Genomic DNA, 18,673 nt, shown 5'->3' with positions numbered 1-18,673 from the left:
GAAAAGTAACAAACAAGGATATCTACTTATATTACATTGGCTTATTTTACTTCTTCAGGTATTCATTGGAAGGAAGCATAAAGTCTAACATAGAGGCTCTTAGATTTTTACTGGGCATAAACACCACCTACGTCTTATTCCAAAATGACTAAGAATAATTGGGAGGATGGCTCTACGTCTGCATTTGAAAAATAAGACCTCCAATTTATTCTATTATAGGTGCCCCATGAAAAAATGGAGAAACACTGACTTCTAGATTATTATAAGTTAGGAATTTTCACAGGAAAGATAATATTTTATCTTGAAAATATTTTAAAAGATGAAAGAAAATTTGAAAATTACCCACACCAAAAAAACATTAAATTAAAACTTTAAGATCCTTATATCATGATTTCACCAAGCAAAATTTTCACTGAACTAATTAATTAGTGAATAAAACAAATCAGACTGGAAAATTACAAATTATTTTTTTTAAAAAAATATATTGTTATTGATTTCAGAGAGGAAGGGAGAGGGAGAGATAGAAACATCAATGATGAGAGAGAATAATTGATTGGCTACCTCCTGCACACCCCTACTGTGGCTTGAGCCCACAACTTAGGCATGTGCCCCTGACTGGAATCAAACCTGGGACCCTTTAGTCCGCAGGTTGATGCTCTATCCAGGGCGAAGGTTACAAATTCTTGATTAAATCAGCCCTTCACATTTAAAAAGTATCACCTTGGAGAGCACTGAATAAAACTGGTAGAATATTATGAAGATATTTTTTCCCACACTGGTGTAATAAAAAACAAAATATAACAAAATTAAAAAGTATTAATCTCGAATTCTTCCTGTGTAAGGTTATAGATTAAGAGAAAGATTATCAAATTTTTCCTTAGTTATTTCTTCTAAATCCAAGGAAAAAAGGAGTTCACAAACTAATTTAAAAAGAAAGTAAACTTGCCCTGGCTGGGCGGCGTAGTTGGTTGAAGCGTTGTCCCATACACTGAAAGGTTGCAGGTTCGATTCCTGGTCAGGGCACACACCTAGACTAAGGGTTTGATCCCTGGTTGGGCACCTATAGGAGGCAGCCAATGGATATTTATCGCTCTCCCACTCCTCTCTCTGCTCTCTCTAAAATCTATGAAGCATATCCTCAGGCTTGGATTAAAAAAAAGAAAGTAAACTCTAAATGTTATTACTATTTCTGAGTTGTAAACTAGGCCTACTCTTAGGAACTGCTCTTAAGAGCTTAATTATGGATGTCACAGAATTTTTGGCAACTGGCAGAATAACGTATAACACAAAGGATCTCTACCATTCAAGTAAAGCAGAAACAAGTTTTTCCTCAGGATAAAAAATAAATTTCTTTAGATTATTGAAAAAAACCCATAAACCTTTTAGTATGAAAATTTACTCTAAGTGCTAAGTTGTAGGAGTCTGCATGTGCTTCTTAACTCTAAAGACAATTTAGATTCATCATGTAATTTTCTTTCTAGGGCAGCAGCATAAATTGAATTATCTCTACATTTTCCCCAAATAACATCTACACACTATGTCAGTGCATGGAAGCTATAGGCTTCAAAACACAATATACTCCTGAAAATATCACTCTTTGAAAATGCAATCATGGCCCTGGCAGGGCAGCTCAGTTGGTTAGAGTGTCACCCCGATAAGCCAACGTTGTGGATCTGATCTCCTGTCAGTGCACGTACACGTATCAACCAGTGAATGCATGAATAAGTGGAACAACAAATCAATGTTTCTCTCTTTCTCTCCCTTCCTCTCTCTCTCTCAAATCAATAAAAGTAAATAAATAAATAAAATGCAATCACAACACAAAACAGATGCTACTGTATAATTTGGAAAGCAACCTCTTTTAAGAGGTAGTTTGTAAATGAAGTATTAAGTATTAAGGAGGCAAGGATGCTTTCCAGGAAGCTGACAGGATGTTTCCAGAATCTTATTCAGGTGGAGAGGGGATAGCCTAAAGCAAGAAATCAGCAGCATGGTGGCCTGCTTATCTATCTGCAAAGTTGGGGATGAGGTCTTGGACCACAGGGATCCCACTTTGAAATCAGCTCTTCTGATTGCAATGAAAACAGAAAAAGGTAAACACACAAAAATGTAAAAGGATAATTCTTAAAATGGCATGCTTTAAAAGAATATCAGAAAATCTTAAAATTAACTGCTGAATACACATTAACAAGGAAAACATAAGAAACATGTCATAACCCAAGTACCTTTAAAATAAAACTATTTTTTAGTTCCAAACCCCAGTACACATCAATTGCATGAGATCTTTTTTTTTTATTTTATTTAGAACCTGTATCTCTGTTTTAAGACGTGGTATAAACAAAGTAAAATACAAACAACTTGTTATTAACATAACAACTGCAGTTATTAACTGTGAGAAAACAGTAAAAAAGAGTCATATGTTCTTGCGACAGAATTATCCCAGTCATTTTGTGATAGCAAATTCTGGCAAGAAATGATAAATTCATTTGTTATGAAAAGTACTTAAAGAATTTCCAAAACTGATCAGTTGTGCTGCAAGTAAAACAGCAATTATTCATAAGAGCCCTTACCTTTCTCTTATTGTCCTAAAAGATCTGCCATACAGGTAATTACTATTTTCAGATCAGTTGTTTAAACCAGATTCTTCCTGTAAAATCATACCTTAGCTTTATATATAATAAACTTACACTCATTTTCCCTTTCCAGTGGAATATCTAGTCTTGAAGCTAAAAAAACACTTTCATAAAAGGAATAATTTAAAATCCTTCATGTAAATCTTGGTTCTTCTTTTTCTTCTACCTCACTTTTATTTTCTTCTATTAATTGATCTTCCTCCTCGTCACCAAAAGTCTGTTCCTGCATAGCGGTAAAGGAGAGAGACCGAGCAGCCACTTCGGCAGCGAGACCAGCAGTGAAGGTAAAATCCGGTGACAGCTGCAGCCGCGCCAGCCTCTGCCTGATGGAGGGCTGTGGTGAGTCCCTGGGAACTGGATGGGCAGCGATCAGGTCACCAACATCTGCCTGCTGAGAGTCATCTTCACTTTCCCACAGACACGCTCTTTTTTCAGCTCCTCGCAGGAAGCCTTCATGTGTAAAATTGTCTTTATTTTTACCATCTAGAGGGTTTTCACACAAATACTCAGTCCTACTACATATTTCATCATCAGTTATGGAGGGTTTACTACTTTCTTCTTCAATATCATTTTTACCAACTTTCCCCATATCTGAATCCATTGATGGTTCTGAATTACTTATGGGTTCCATTGGGTCTACAGGAGACAAGGATTTCAACACAGCTTTAAAGGAAAAAAAAAGCAAAAAGAAAGAAAGAAAAATAATAACTAAGGACCCAGAAATAATTTAAACTTTAATTTAAACTCCCAGTAGATCTTTTTCTTATAAGAACAAGAAATAAAGGCTAAATAAAACTTTCTAGTAAAATCAATATAAATTTATAAATCCAAAGAACTTTATGAGATAAAATGCCTAAGAAATGAAATGAGACAGGGTTACGATGAAGATTTTAAAACACCTCATGTATTCTCTTATCCAAAATATTAAAGCATTGATTCTCTAAGTGTGGTCCTTGAACTAATAGCATCAGTCAGCATCCCCTAGGAATTTGGCAGAAATGCAAATTCTCAGGCCCCATCCCAGACCTACTAAATTGGAAGATGGGGTTGGGGACCAGTTATGTTGATAAGCCTTCCACCTTATACTGATGCATACTAAATTTTGAGGACCACAGCATTAAGAAATAAGCAGCATGGCTTTCACTGATAATATGTGAGATAAAAAGCCTAAGTAATCCAGATAATCATATTTTCAACACACATAGATATAAGTTAAAACAGCATGGAAAACAAACGTAACATACAACTCAATTTACTTGCCAACCACCTAACAAGACCCTGATGAAAGTAAAGCTGTAACTTCTATACATTTTGTAATGTCACAGAAAAATATATAATGAAATAAAATCTGCACTCAAGACCAACTACTGTACAAAGCATAATAAATAAATATAATATATAACCATACGGCAGAAGTTGTCCTTTCAAGGCAAATGAAGTTTTATTTAGCCCCTCTTGAAGTTAGTAGGCAGTGGGTTGCTTGCTAGGCAGTCTCTCCTCCCAGTATGAGGGGTTAGTACAATACAATATATTATGAAGCATGGCGGAAGAAATAAAAAAGTACATCTTGAAGATCTGGCGCTTATTTAAAAATTATTTTGTAATATGTGTCCATTTGCAAGAAACAGATCCCTAAGCTGCAGTAACTCCACTAGAGAAGCAGCGACAACAGGTTCCAGTGCAGAATTTCCCTCTCTAATTCCATTCGGACTTTACCCCTGTAGGCAGAGATGAAAACAACTCTGGAAGATGTACTGAAAAATTTCATGGGAAAAGCACTTCATGGTATCAGCAGTTTTTTACTTAATTTCACAAACTAAATCAGCATTGTTGCCTTTTCAAACGTAAACTATCAAAGCACGTACCTGAAAAAGAGACACATTTCTCAGTGCTCTCTTTGCCCATATTGTCAATAGGATCATTTTAAAGCTACATGAAGAAAATACTAAACAATAAAGAAGGATACAAGTTTATATATAATGCTATTTTCAGTCTTCACATGCAGTTTTAATCTATAAATAGGCTGGTTTAACGAATGCAACATACATTAGAAGTTGACTGATATTCCTGATAATTGCTAATTAAATGGGGCAGGGGAGTAATACAAGTGTATTAAATTAACACTGTGCTAGAATATAAGCCTCCAGGAGTGTAGGGATTTTTGTCTCTTGATTTATGTGTTAGGAATATGTAACAATGAACAATGTGTTAAGAACTACTTGTTGAAGAAAGAATTTGTTGAATGAATACTATGAAGGATAATAAAACCCTTATTTAAGGAGACTGTATTACAGAGAAAAAAAAATCCAACGCATAGAAAACAACAGTGCCTAAAACATTAATACTCTTAATCTATGAGTTATGTAGGCCCAATATATAAGCAGGTAACAGGAGCTCAATTTTTATTGCCGCTTCTAGGAAGATCCTAATCTCCTATATGCTTTGCTGCTCAGACTTGCTTTCGTTTTGCTACAGTGCCCTTCTGGCATGAGGGTCTGCATTGGTAGGAAAGGTGGCAGGGCTGGAGGAGTCACAGAGGAGACTGGTGGAGAGGACAGCCTGGAGAAGAGAGATGTCTAGTAAAGGGATCAGCATGAGTGTTTTTCATGAATAAAAATAGTGAATTTGTGGAACCATAATCTAATTAGATAAATATAACTGGAGGAAGATATCTATATTAGAAATAGTGGGACATATCATTGGGTATGATGGACTCATATGATGGAAAGGCTTAACACCAGGAAAAGGAGTTTAGATGTAATACAATAAAAAAGGGGGCACTGCTGTAGGTTTTGTAGTTGTTGTTTGTTAAAATATATTTTTATTGGTTTCAGAGAGGAAGGGAGAGGGAGAGGGAGATAGAAACATCAATGATGAGAGAGAATCATTGATTGGCTGCTTCCTGCACGCCCCCCCACTGGGATTGAGCCAGCAACCCAGGTATGTGCCCTTGACTAGAATCGAACCCAGGACCTTTCAGTCCGCAGGCCAATGCTCTATCCACTGAACCAAACTGGCCAGGGCTGCTGTAGGTTTTTAAGTAGAGAGCTATTGTCAATTTGCTGTTTGGGAAATATCTAGACCAGTGATGGTGAACCTTTTGAGCTCCGCGTGTCAGCATTTTGAAAAACCCTAACTTAACTCTGGTGCCGTGTCACATATAGAAATTTTTTGATATTTGCAACCATAGTAAAACAAAGATTTATATTTTTGATATTTATTTTATATATTTAAATGCCATTTAACAAAGAAAAATCAACCAAAAAAATGAGTTCGCGTGTCACCTCTGATACACGTGTCATAGGTTCGCCATCACTGATCTAGACCTTGCAAGGTTAGAAGCTCTCTTTGAAGCTTAGACATTATTTCTAAGGATAGCTTAGAAGACAAAGATACTGAAATGGAAGTCAACTAAGGCTATTATAATACACTAGAGGCCCGCTGCAGGAAGATTCCTGCAAGAATAGGGCTTCCTGCAGCTGGAGCAAAGCAGAGAAGGGAGCGAAGCCCGCAGAGGCGGGTCTCGCTCCCTCCCGTCTCCGCTGTCTCAGCTCCCTCCCTTTTCTGCCACTTCACTCCCTTCTGGGCTGTCTTCAGTCTTCACTCCACGTGCCTGTGTATGCAAATTAACCACCATCTTTGTTGGGTTAATTTGCATACTCGCTCTGGCTAGTGGGCGTAATGGAGGGATGATCAATTTGCATGTTTCTCTTTTATTAGTGTAGATGAGCATAATCTAATGAGGACCTGGGCTATAAAAGAGGTCAATGGAAAGAAGGAGGAAGGATAAAATAAAAAAAGTACGTGTGGACAAAGGAGAATCAAAATGGTAGAGCTCCTAAGAGGACCCTGAGGAACTTTCCAGAAGTTAACTAACCTATATATTTCGAGTAAAAAGAGAAAGGGAAAAGAAGACAACTGATTTTGAGGCTCTACATACTCTAAAATAGAAGGGAAATCCCTCTACCTTCTTAGAAATTAATTCTTCATCTAGAAATTAGCTAGTTTAATATTGTCAAGTATTAAGCTTCCCCTCATTCCCTTCCCTGCCTCCCAATAAGTTCAACTAAAGACGGGTGGGAAACATAGAGGAGTTAAGGCTAATCTTAGGTCAGTGGTCATCAAACTGTGGCTCGCGAGCCACATGCGGCTCTTTGGCCCCTTGAGTGTGGCTCTTCCACAAAATACCGACTTCTGCGCATGGGCCACGAAGTTTCAATTGCACTGTACATGCATGCCCACATGTGGTATTTTGTGGAAGAGCCACACTCATGGGGCCAAAGAGCGGCATGTGGCTCGTGAGCCGCAGTTTGATGACCACTGTCTTAGGTATTTATTGCCAGTCATCCAGCTTTGTTCAAATCCAAGTATGGAAACAGTGTGCGCAGAAGCAGGCTCTCAACTCCCATCCACTACAGTGTTCAAATCCCTGAGTAACCTAAACGATGTAGCTAAGGGCCTAGGTCTCTTAGTCCATTTGTTTCAACAGCGAACCCAATTATTTGTGTTTCACTGAGGTATTTATAATATCAACATAAAGAGAACAGAGTTTAGAATCTCAAATATGTAAAATTTGAAAACACTCTAATTTATTCAACTCACTGTCCATTCCAAAACAAATTCAGTAAAAAAATCAAATAACTGATGAAAAGTGTGATTTTTATATCCCATTTCATTACATACCTACTCTTTAATTGAACAAATTGATTTTGTATCTAGAAGAAAAAGTACTATACTTACTGGTGGATCCCTAAAATTAGAGTCATAAGAATTCTGTAACCAAAATAAGATTCAGTTAAAGAAAAACGCCCTACACTGAAATAACCTTTTACTCTAAAGTCAGTGCTTACCGTGATCACTAAATAGAAGTTGCTTCCACTTCTGCCTTTCTGCCTCTGATGCTTTGAATCCCAGCACAGATTTTAATTCTTGGAGTACCCTCTTGGATTCTTCATGCTCACGCTTCTGTCTCTCTCTGTCTTCTTGAGACAAGTAATAAAAATCATCCTTTCTTAAATCACTGTCCATATCTAAATCATCTACATAAGCTTCTAATTCCTGAAAATGAATAAAAGAAAAAGAACTTTACTTCAAGCAGATGATTTTCTAGCAGTATTCATTTATTTGCACCTACCCTTCTCCAAGATTAAAAAAGGAGGACTCTTAGCACAGGTCAGTAAAACACAGTTGGGCAAATAAAGCAAACATAGATAAGTGGACATCTTAAAAAAACTTAATTTGATACTATAAAGGGTTTTAAGTAAGGAAGTTTAATAACTCAATCGTTATTTTTCTACTTTGATACCATTCTACAGATCTAGTAAAGGTTACCGTGATTAACTCTGTCAAAACCAATCAAAATTAGCCAGGCTGGTGGTTGGGGAGGTGGTCAGGTATGTTAGTCCTCTTGTGGTAGAATTTGTGGTGCTTTCTGAGGTTCCAGGAAGTCTGAACACTCTTCCTAGGATTGTGGAACACCTCATCTATGGCTCTCCATATCACTAAGGCAGATGGAAGGATCCCTGCTTACCCAGACTCCTTTGCAGTTATGGTTCAGACAAACAACTGAGATCCTCTAATCAGATGTATCTGGATCAGATCTGATTCAGAAGTATGTTATAAAAGAAGCAGGCATCTCATGGAATCCACTCTGGTAAGAATGGTGGCAAAAAAGTTTCCAGAGGCAGCGGCTCTAAAGGTAGCATTGAAGGAGCAAGTGGCAGTGTCTGTGCCCAGTGACTTAGAGTGGTGTTGCCACTGTAAAAGTTCTTTTGAGTGATTTTAGCTTTTTACTCCAGCCTGGTTCAAGCCTGATTACCTGGCCCTCTGAATGTTCCGTGAGGTACCTAATGTTTTTTATTTATTATTATTATTTTTTAAAAATATATTTTATTGATTTTTTACAGAGAGGAAGGGAGAGAGGTAGAGAGTTAGAAACACCGATGAGAGAGACACATCGATCAGCTGCCTCCTGCACATCTCCTACTGGGAATGTGCCTGCAACCACGGTACATGCCCTTGACCGGAATCGAACTTGAGACCTTTCAGTCCTCAGGTTGATGCTCTATCCACTGAGCTAAACTGGTTAGGGCTATCTAATGTTTTATAAAAAAATTTATTCTTTGTTAAACAAGTAGGGTTGATTTCCCTTTGCAATTAAGGATACTGAATAGACTATATGACCTAAGGAAAACTTCTTGAGCAAAAGAAATCTTTGTCAATATCGAAAGTGAGGCATAACATAAATGCAGTCAAATGCACAAGATGAATGTATAAAATTTTTAGATTTGTATACATGGTGGTAGATCAAGATAAAAACATTTCCAGTATCTCAGAAAGGTACCTTTGCGAAGGCACTATTTTTTAATGTGCTTTATCACTTGTAAGTGTCTAAAAAATGGATTAAAATTCAAGGCACTAAGAACGAAGGATTTGATATATATTCAATACATTATATTGTAATTTTGAAGCTCATTAGAAACATAAATTCTACAATGTCACTTACAGAGAGCAATAGGTAAGTTTCATATGTGCAACTCTCCTTTATGGGAAACATGCAATTTTCACCCTTACCTGCTCCTCAGGGATTGGATCTTTGTCTGCAATGTGTAGAGTAGGCTGCAGCACGGGTACCACAGTACAGTGTGGGCTTTCACATGCTATTTCAGGTTTGCCTTAAAAAGAAACAGGCCACACAGAAATGAGTGAATATCTGATTAACAATCAAAATACCGAACAGTTCCTTCACCTCAAAACATTTATTTATACTGCCTCTTTATACCATATTCCTCCTTCCATATCTAATTCCCAGTAATCATTGATGTGTTTTCTGTTCCTATTAAAATTTACTATTTTAAGAATGTCATATAAATGGGATCATATAGTATATGGTGATTTAAGTCTGGCTTCTTTTGATTAGCATAATGCATTAGAGATTCCTCCATCTTATTATTTTTTTTGTTAATCCTCACCAAGATTATTCTTCCATCGATCTTTTTGTTGTTGTTTTATTTTACAGAGAGTGGGAGGGGGAGAGACAGAGAGGAGAGAAACGTCAATGTAAGAGAGACACATCAATTGGTTGCCTTCCACACGTGCCCTGACCAGGGCCAAGGATCAAGCCTGCAACTGAGATATATGCCCTTGATTGGACCCAAATCCGAGACCCTTCAGTCTGCGACCAAAGCTCTGTCCACTGAGCCAAACTGGCTAGGCTCCTCCATCTTATTGATGTATCAGTTTATTTCTTTTTTTATTGCCGAGTAGTAGTCAGTTATATGGATGGATGTAACAATTTATCTATTCACGAGCAGAAGGGCACAAGCTTCTTTTAGGTTTTAGTGATTATGAATAAAGCCACTATAAATATATATTTGTGTATAGGTTTTTGTGTGAACATTAAGCTTTTATATCTCTAGGGTAAATATCTAGGAATAATATTACTGAGTCATTTGGTGCATGTATGCTTAACAGTGGGAAAAATTTTGATGAGGAAAGGGTATTTATATAATCTTAAAGTATTATTTTCACAAAATACTTATAATGAAAGAGAAGAAAGGCTAAAAGAGAATAAAGATCACCAAAACTAAATGCCATGTGTGATCTGGACCTGGACATTAGAAAAATGCAAACAGAAGTATTTATAGGTAATGAGGTTTCATGTCTGCATCTTACTCTCAAATGGTTAAGAATAATATCACCAAAGGAATTTACATATAGATACATAGATAAGGCAAATGTGTTAGAATGTCAACAACTGGGGAGTCTGGATGAAGAGTACTGTGAACTATTCTTGTGATATTCCTGTAATTTTGAAGTACCTTTACAAGATACAGCTAACTAAAGCACCTGCATCTAAAAAATGCAAATGAACATTTTTTTAAATCCTCACCTGAATATATGTCCTTTTTAAAAACTGATTTTAGAGAGAGAGGAATGGAGAAAAAGAGGGAAACAACAATGTGAAAGAGAAACCGATCAGTTATCTCCCATATGCACCCCAACCAGGGATCGAACCCGCAACCTAGGTATGACCAGAAATTGAACCCACATCCTTTTGGTGTACAGGATGACGCTCCAACCAACTGAGCCACCCAGCTAAGGCTCAAATGAACATTTTATTTTTATATTTTAAAAATATATTTTATTGATTTTTTACAGAGAGGAAGGGAGAGGGATAGAGAGTCAGAAATATCGATCAGCTGCCTCCTGCACACCCCCTACTAGGGATGTGCCCCTAATCAAGGTACATGCCTTTGACTGGAATAGAACCTGAAACCCTTCAGTCCACAGGCCAACGCTCCATCCACTGAGCCAAACCGGCCAGGGCTCAAACAAACATTTTAAAGTTGTGTAGCTATGGCCACTATGAACATTTTAGTGAGAAAAGTTTGTGAATTACTTCTATTCATATCATTATTATATAAAGCAAAAGCCACATATACAGAGCATAATTAAGAAATTGCTTTATCACTTGCCCAATGCATTGGAGACAGTTATAACAATCATATTTAAGTGAGTGACTAAGATTCAACATCTCAGAGTATGCTAAGGAGAAGTGAGTGCGATGCATCTTTTAACACCCAATGGTAATTCAAACTATAGAAAATGTACTCAAAAGCTCTACACTTGGGTCATTTCAAAAAGTTTAAATGCATAAATATCTGCACCTATTAAAAATCCTTGGCAAGCCCGGCCAGTGTGGCTCATTGATTGAATGCCAACCTATGAACCTGGTTGCAGGTTCGATCCCTAGTAGGGGGCATGCAGGAGGCAGCTGATCGATGATTCTCTCTTATCACTGACTAGAGGCCCGGTGCACAAAAATCGTGCACTTGGTGGGGGGGGGGGTGGTTCCTCAGCCTCGCCTGCACCCTCTTGCAGTCTGGGAACCCTTGGGGGATGTCTGACTGAAGACTTCGGCCCACTTGGAACATCCTTAGTGCTGCTGAGGAGTTGGAAGAGGCTCCTGCCACTGCTGCTGCGGTTGCCAGCCGTGAGCCCGGCTTCTGATTGAGCGGCACTCTCCCTTTGGGAATGCACTGACCACCAGAGGGCAGCTCCTGTGTTGAGTGCCTGCCCCCTGGTGGTCAGTGTGCATCATAGCAAACGGTCGTTCTGCTGTTCGGTTGATTTGCATATTAGCCCTTTATTATATAGGAGGATATTTCTAGCTCCCTCTCCCTTCCTCTCTGAAATCAGTAAAAATATATTTTTAAAAAATCCTTGGCAAAATTATCCTTGGCAGGAAAAATTACTCACTATTTATATTTGAGACATAAAGGAAATCTATTGGTACTATTAATATTTCCTTGTTTCAAAGGAAATACTTTTACTATCTAAGGACTTATTCAACATATTTAAGACATTAAAGTATTACAGATTTAGCTGTAAACAAAACAATGAAACAATAATAAAGCATCAATCATCTTTGGCAGAAATACAATTTCTGTTATTAACTTCATCATAAAGGTGGAAGGAATAAACATAGTTTATAGCAAATTTTAAAAATTAATATTCCAAATGTTTACAATGAAATTGGTGAGATCAGTAAAACAAAGTACAAAATCTGGGTTAAATGAAAGCAGGTTTGTGGAGGATTTCAAGACTATCTTTTTACCTAGCAGTATTACTCTTAAATAATGGTACTTAATACATTTTAGACCCCTAATAACAAATACATAGTGCTACCTATTATAACATTTGTATAAAGTTTCTGAATAAGTAAAGTAAGAATTTCATCTTAGAAGCAAAACTCAATTTCTGGCCCATGAATATCAAAATCATCATTACCCTTAATTGGAAAAGAGATTCTGGAAGTTCTAATAATAAATAATATTATTAAAATCTATCCCTTCAGCCTGCAGGCTGACGCTCTATCCACTGAACCAAACTGGCTAGGGCTGTTTTTCTTATTAGTAAGAGCCAAGACTTTATATTCAGTGTTAATTTGTACATATAAGTTCAACTTAAAAAAATTAGAAACATAGATCAGTTGTCTCCCACAACTAAACCCAAAACATAGGCAAGTGCCTTGACCAGGAATTAAACCCGCCACCTTTTGGTATACAGGAAGACACTCCAACCAACTGAGCTACACCAGCCAGGGCCATATAAGTTCAACTTTTTCTTTAGTAAACTAATAAGGCTTGCCAAGTGAGTTTCATCATGGAGAAGAAATACACCTAATAAAATCCTAACTGCAGCGGAATATATGGAAGAAATCTCTCCCAGGTACCTTTTATATCTGTATTTCTTCGTAGCAGTTTGTCCACTTGAGAAATGGCCTCTTCCCAGCAATTGTTGCTTGCTTGAACATGGGGCTGAATCAACTTTAATTTCTGTTCCAGGATTTGATAAGCTTCTGACACTAGTTCTTGTGTTTCTTTAGTACAAACAAGCTTTTCAAGTTCATCTTCAAGAATTATTACCCTGAGTAATAAAGAAAAACAGTTTCACCATGGAGATTTCTAAAATATAAAATGGAAAATTTATCATTTATAAGGCCTATTTAAGAAATAAGCTTAGAAGTTTAAAAATGTTTTGGAGATGGAAGGTAGTGATGGTTGTACAACAATGTGAATATACTTAATGCCTTGAACTGTATTGTTAAAAATGATTAAAGGGTAAATTTTATGTTACGTGTATTTTATAACACTTTTTTAAAAAGCTTATAAACAGTGTCATATATTTATCCCACAAATATTGCTTGCATATATACTAGGCATGAACTGAAAGGACAAGTTAAACCCATCTTCTATTTACAAGAAACATAACTGAATCAGATAAATTATACATATGTATAAAATACAATTATCATAAAAAGTCATAACGTTTTATTTCATTTACAGATGAGGAATTAGGTCCAGAGAGTTGAAGAAACTTGCTCAGAGTCATACAGCTGATAAGTTGTAAACCTGGGTTGAATCCAGGCACAAAAGTATACCACAGAGAGATAAAAAGATAGTGTTATAAGAATTCAGAAGAGGGGAACATTGCTACCAGCAATGGGACAGATAGGGAGTAGCTAAGGAAGAGGTCCTTTTGAGGGAGCAGTGAAGGAGGGATAAAATTGAAGCATGTACAAAAGATGAGGAAGGTCACTCTACCTTATCTCCCATATTCCCTGTGGGCATATGGCAATTTATACAGTTTGGCTGGACTGAAGGAAAAGGAGAAATCAAGACAGAAAAGCAGACTGTAGTCAGATTATGGCAAACCTTTTTTACAGAATGCTTTATATAGACTTCAGTCTAAACAGCTATATTCTGAAACCAGTTAAGATTTTTGGTTAGTGAGAAAGCAAATATATGCCTCAGGAACCATCTAGCCATGAGCACTCTGGAGGAAGAACAGTTAAAGGGTTAATGTCCTCATGTAAGAAAGTGAGAGTGGGAATAGCAAAGGGAACAAGGGCAAAGGAGTGAAACACAATTTTAGATGACATTTCAAGGTGGTAGCAGTCTATAGAGCAATTCATATATGATAGCTAAAGACTGGTATACTCTCTAGTTAAGATATAGAATATTTCATTTTTAAATAGAGAACATACTTCCCATCATAATCCACAATTCCTGACAAAGGTACAAAGCCCCTCTTTTTCATTTTCATATCTATACAGTGTAGCACTCTTCCTTCCCTAAGCCACCTTCTCTCATTATAATATACTAGAGGCCCATGGAGAGCGGGCCTAAGCCGTCAGTCGGACATCCTTAGTGCTGCCGTGCAGGCTCCCACCACTGCCACTGTGCTCACCAGCCGTGAGCCCAGTTTGTGACTGAGCTGCACTCTCACTGTGGGAGTGCACTGACCACCAGGGGGCAGCTCCTGTGTTGAGCATCTGCCCCTAGTGGTCAGTGCATCAGAGCGACTGGTTGTTCGTTCCATTGTTCGGTCGATTTGCATATTAGCCTTTTATTATATTCCTCTGATGATGATTCAACCTTTGTCACCCACTCACCTTAAGACTGCCTTACCTCCTATATTCCCTGTGGCAGACAGAGCTGAGTTAGGTTAACATTCACCCGCTTTCTTGGAATAGCTGCTACAGACCACTGGAACATTCCTGCCTCATAGTGTCTTAATTTTTCCTTATGCCCTAACCTTTACATCAGCCTTATATACCTAATGCCAGACCTTGAACTGATGAGTGGAAACTTTTCTCAAAATGTCTTTATGACCTTAACTTCCTATCTTTGTACACCATATCCTTCTTCAGTCCTGTAAACCAGCCTTTTAATTTTACTGAGACTTCAAGCCTTTTTGACTCATTTTTATTTTTGGTCTTACAAAACTGATTAATGGCCTCTCCCTTCCACTTCTTGCCTGGTATCCAGGATAAAGTACCTAAACTATGATCATATCAACCCATTAAATTCCGATGACCTTCCTGATTACCAGCACAACATGAATCCAACCATTAGTCTGATCCAGTCCCTACTACAAGTCTGTCTTCTGCACCATACCTGCTACCAAGGCAGAGTGCCAGCAATTCCATTCAAAGTAGATCACCTAATATGGACCCTACATTGTATTATCTAACTGGGGCCAAAAAAACATGTCCTATGCTATGGAAAAAGAGTCCAAATCTGTTGAATTTATTTAGAAAATAGCAATGTGTTATTCTTTAACTATATATATACTAGAGGCCGGGTGCACAAAAATTTGTGCACTTGGGGGGGGGGTGTCCCTCAGCCTGGCTTGTGCCCTCTCGCAGTCTGGGACCCCTCGGGAGATAACGACCTGCTGGCTTAGGCCTGCTCCCGGGTGGCAGAGGGCAGGCCCAATCCCAAGGTGCAGCCCCTGGTCGGGCTCAGAGCAGGGCTGATTGGGGAGTTGGGGCGCCACCCCCTATCATGCACAGAGCAGGGCGATTGGGAGGTTGTGATGCCACCCTCAGTCACGCTCAGGGTAGGGCCGATTGGGGGGTTGGGGCACCTCCCCCTGTCACACTCAAGGCAGGGTCGATGGGGAGGTTGCGGCGCCTGTCACGCACAGAACAGGGCCAATCAGGGGGTTGGGGCACTTCCCCCTGTCACTCACAGAGCAGGGCCCATCAGGGAGGTTGGGACTCTGTACCCTGTCACGCACAGAGCAGGGCCCATCAGGGGGTTGGGGCGCCTCCCTCTATCACCCACAGAGCAGGGCCGATCAGGGGGTTGGGGCACCGCCACTCTCACACTCAGGGCAGGGTTGATGGGGAGGTTATGGTTCTACCCTGTCACACACAGAGCAGAGCCCGTGGGGGGGGGGGGGGGGGTTGGGGCGCCGCACCCTGTCACACACAGAGCAGGGCCGATCAGGGGGTTGGGGCATCACACTCTGTCACACACAGAGCCGGAGGGTGATCAGCAGGGGGTTGGGGAGCTCCCCCCATCAGGCACAGAGCAGGGCTGATCAGGGGGTTGGGGCGCCTTCCCCTGTCACGAACAGAGCAGGGTGGATAGGGAGGTTGTGGCCCCACCCCCTGTCACACACAGAGCCGCAGGGCGATCAGGGGGTTTGGGCGCTGCCCCCTGTCACGCTGATCCCGGTGCCGGGAGGCATATTACCCTTTTACTATATAGGGTAGAGGCCTGGTGCACGGGTGGGTGCCTGCTGGTTTTCCCCGAAGGGTGTCCTGGATCAGGGTGGGGGTCCCCACTGGGGTGCCTGGCCAGCCTGGGTGAGGGGATGATGGCTGTTTGCAGCTGGTCACACACCCTTCAGGGTGGGTGCCCCCACTGGGGTGCCTGGCCAGTCTGGGTGAGGGGCTGAGGGCTGTTTTCAGGCTGGGGGTGACTGAAGCTCCCAACCGCTCCTTTTTTTCTTTTTCTTTTTTATTCTGGGCCAGCTTTAGCTCTGAGGCTTGGCTGCTGAAAGCAGGTTTCTGGCCTTTGTTTACCTTCTGTATTTGAAACAATGTTGCGGTCCTGCTGGCTGAAGCCCAGCTGACTAACGCAGGTTTCTGGGGTTTTGTTTAGCTTCTACATTTGCAACATAGTTGCTTAGAGTTGCAGCTGAGAGGCTGGCAAGGCAGGCGGGGAACGTTGGAGTCCTCCATCGCTGGAGCAAGCAAGCCTCATGTTTGCTTTAAGCTGCCTGGCTGCCGGCCGCCATCTTGGCTGGCAGTTAATTTGCATATTGCCCTGATTAGCCAATGGGAAGGGTAGCGGTCGTACGCTAATTACCATGTTTCTCTTTTATTAGATAGGATAACAACGCCTCTTATAATTTATTTTTCCAGTGTTGGCAGATATTCTCCTAGAGTGCAGGCTCCAGTTTAAGAGCCCTACCTAAAGAGAGTTAAACTCATTCTTTGTAAACTTCTCCATTTCAGCTCTCAAATAGAATGAACATCTGCTTTTGTCCTATTTTTCTAGGTTGTCTGTTGAAATCAAGAAAAGTAAAAATTATAAATGTACCGAATTATAGTACTTATAAATCATGCTTCTCTGCTCTGTTTGTAAGTATAAACCGTCTTTCATGCTGTATGTCTCCATTTTGCTGCTTCTCTCTAGCTAGGACACAAGCCAAGAACCACAATAGCCCAAGAGTGAAGCTTGCTAATCATGGGGACATTTCCTTATATAGCTTCTAAACTTACTCATTCAGTAATGCTTTCAGATGGAGCTGCAAACTGCGTACTGCTGTATGAACATTATTCAGTTCTCTTGACTTCTGTTGAGTTTTGCATAAACGCTGGGGTACTGACTGGTGCTGAGTTTCAAAGTATCGATAAAACTCATAGCTGCGCTTAAGCTCTTCCAAGCAGGCAGAATGAGCATGAGGTAGACCCTGAGTCACATCAGATAAAATATGATGAGGCAAAAGTGCTGGAGTAAGTAAGGGCCCAGGAGGGGCATTAGCTGTAGAAAGTAATAGGGCTAACCGTCTGAAGAACTCTGAGCTCTGTGCTACCCAGAGTTGGAACAAAACCTAAAAAAAAAAAGAAAAAAAGAACTAGATCAATAAAAAATATTGGCCAACATTCAAAACAAACTACAAATTTAACTTCTGGTTTAAATTTTCCACTTTATCATAAGTAATGGATATAGTTGAGCTTGAGTTAACTCTAAGATTAGCCAAGAATTTTATATCAAATTATGTAGTCATTGCACATGGGAACTTCTGATCCCAATATAGCAGGAAATACCAAAATATAACTTGGTACAGTTCTAATCTAGAAGGAAAGTGTTGATAGATTGAGACACATGTATTAGAAGTAAATATTGATTAATTATTTTAAAATTTTACACAAAGGAGAAATGAAAACAGTAGGAATGATAGAGCTATATAAGTTCAAAGAAATGAGTTATTGATGGACCCAGAGTTTGGGGTTCAAAATTACACCATTGTTTTGGCTAGGAAATAGTTAAAAAATAACATAAAAATCAGTCCCAGAGTGTTCATACTTAGGAGTGTCTAGCACAAGAAATTTAAAACCCCTTCTTTTGTTGTTGTTAATCCTTATCCAAGGATATTTTTTGCATTGATTTTTCGAGAGTGGAAGGGAGGGGGTGAGACAAAGAGAAACACTGATGTGAGAGAGACACATTGATTGGCTGTCTCTCGCACATGCCCCGATAGGTTGGGGATCGAGCCTGCAACCAAGGTACATGCCCTTGACCGGAATCAAACCCATGACCCTTCAGTCCGAAGGCTGACACTCTAACCACTGAACCAAACTGGCTAAGGCCAAAACCCATTCTTGAGAGACAACCCCTGACTTCAGGCAGTAAAGGATTTCTGTAGGTATAAGTCCTATTCTAGAGGAGGATAATATCTCCAAAACAAAGAAACAAACAAACATGAAGAAACAATCTATTATGAACAAGAATTGGCATACAACAAAGAGGAATGAACAAATTTAGATTTCCAATTTTTCACAACCAGGAAAGTGAACATTATTTAGATTGTTTTATTAACTGAACATTAAAATTAGGCAAATAATAAGATAATTTAATGTAAACCTATTTTACCATTGAGCTTTTTTTTTAAATAAGCAAGGTCAAAAAAATAAAAAAATAAATAAGCAAGGTCAAATTTCCAAATTGCTAAAG

General features: G+C 39.2%; 1 protein-coding gene across 5 annotated transcripts in view; it reads right to left on the bottom strand.

Moving 5' to 3' along the window:
• Positions 1-1,777: 1,777 nt before the first annotated feature.
• The window catches only part of VEZT (vezatin, adherens junctions transmembrane protein), a gene marked incomplete at its 5' end in the record, with an annotated part of 73,053 nt that continues 56,157 nt past the window's right edge, over positions 1,778-18,673 (bottom strand). For all 5 annotated transcript variants that reach the window (XM_081084451.1, XM_081084452.1, XM_081084450.1 and 2 more), the window contains 5 exons: positions 1,778-3,296; positions 7,484-7,691; positions 9,207-9,307; positions 12,871-13,064; positions 17,218-17,549. In XM_081084451.1, coding sequence (XP_080940577.1) covers positions 2,767-3,296; positions 7,484-7,691; positions 9,207-9,307; positions 12,871-13,064; positions 17,218-17,549 — 1,365 coding nt within the window. In that variant the 3' untranslated portion in view covers positions 1,778-2,766. The remainder of the gene's footprint in view (positions 3,297-7,483; positions 7,692-9,206; positions 9,308-12,870; positions 13,065-17,217; positions 17,550-18,673) is intronic.

The sequence above is a fragment of the Myotis nattereri genome (assembly GCF_964212035.1).
Source record: "Myotis nattereri genome assembly, chromosome: 2".
In the NCBI taxonomy this organism is placed as follows: Eukaryota; Metazoa; Chordata; class Mammalia; order Chiroptera; family Vespertilionidae; genus Myotis; species Myotis nattereri.
The sequence above is the reverse complement of the archived record's forward strand: the minus strand, read 5'-3'. Positions and strand labels throughout refer to the sequence as shown.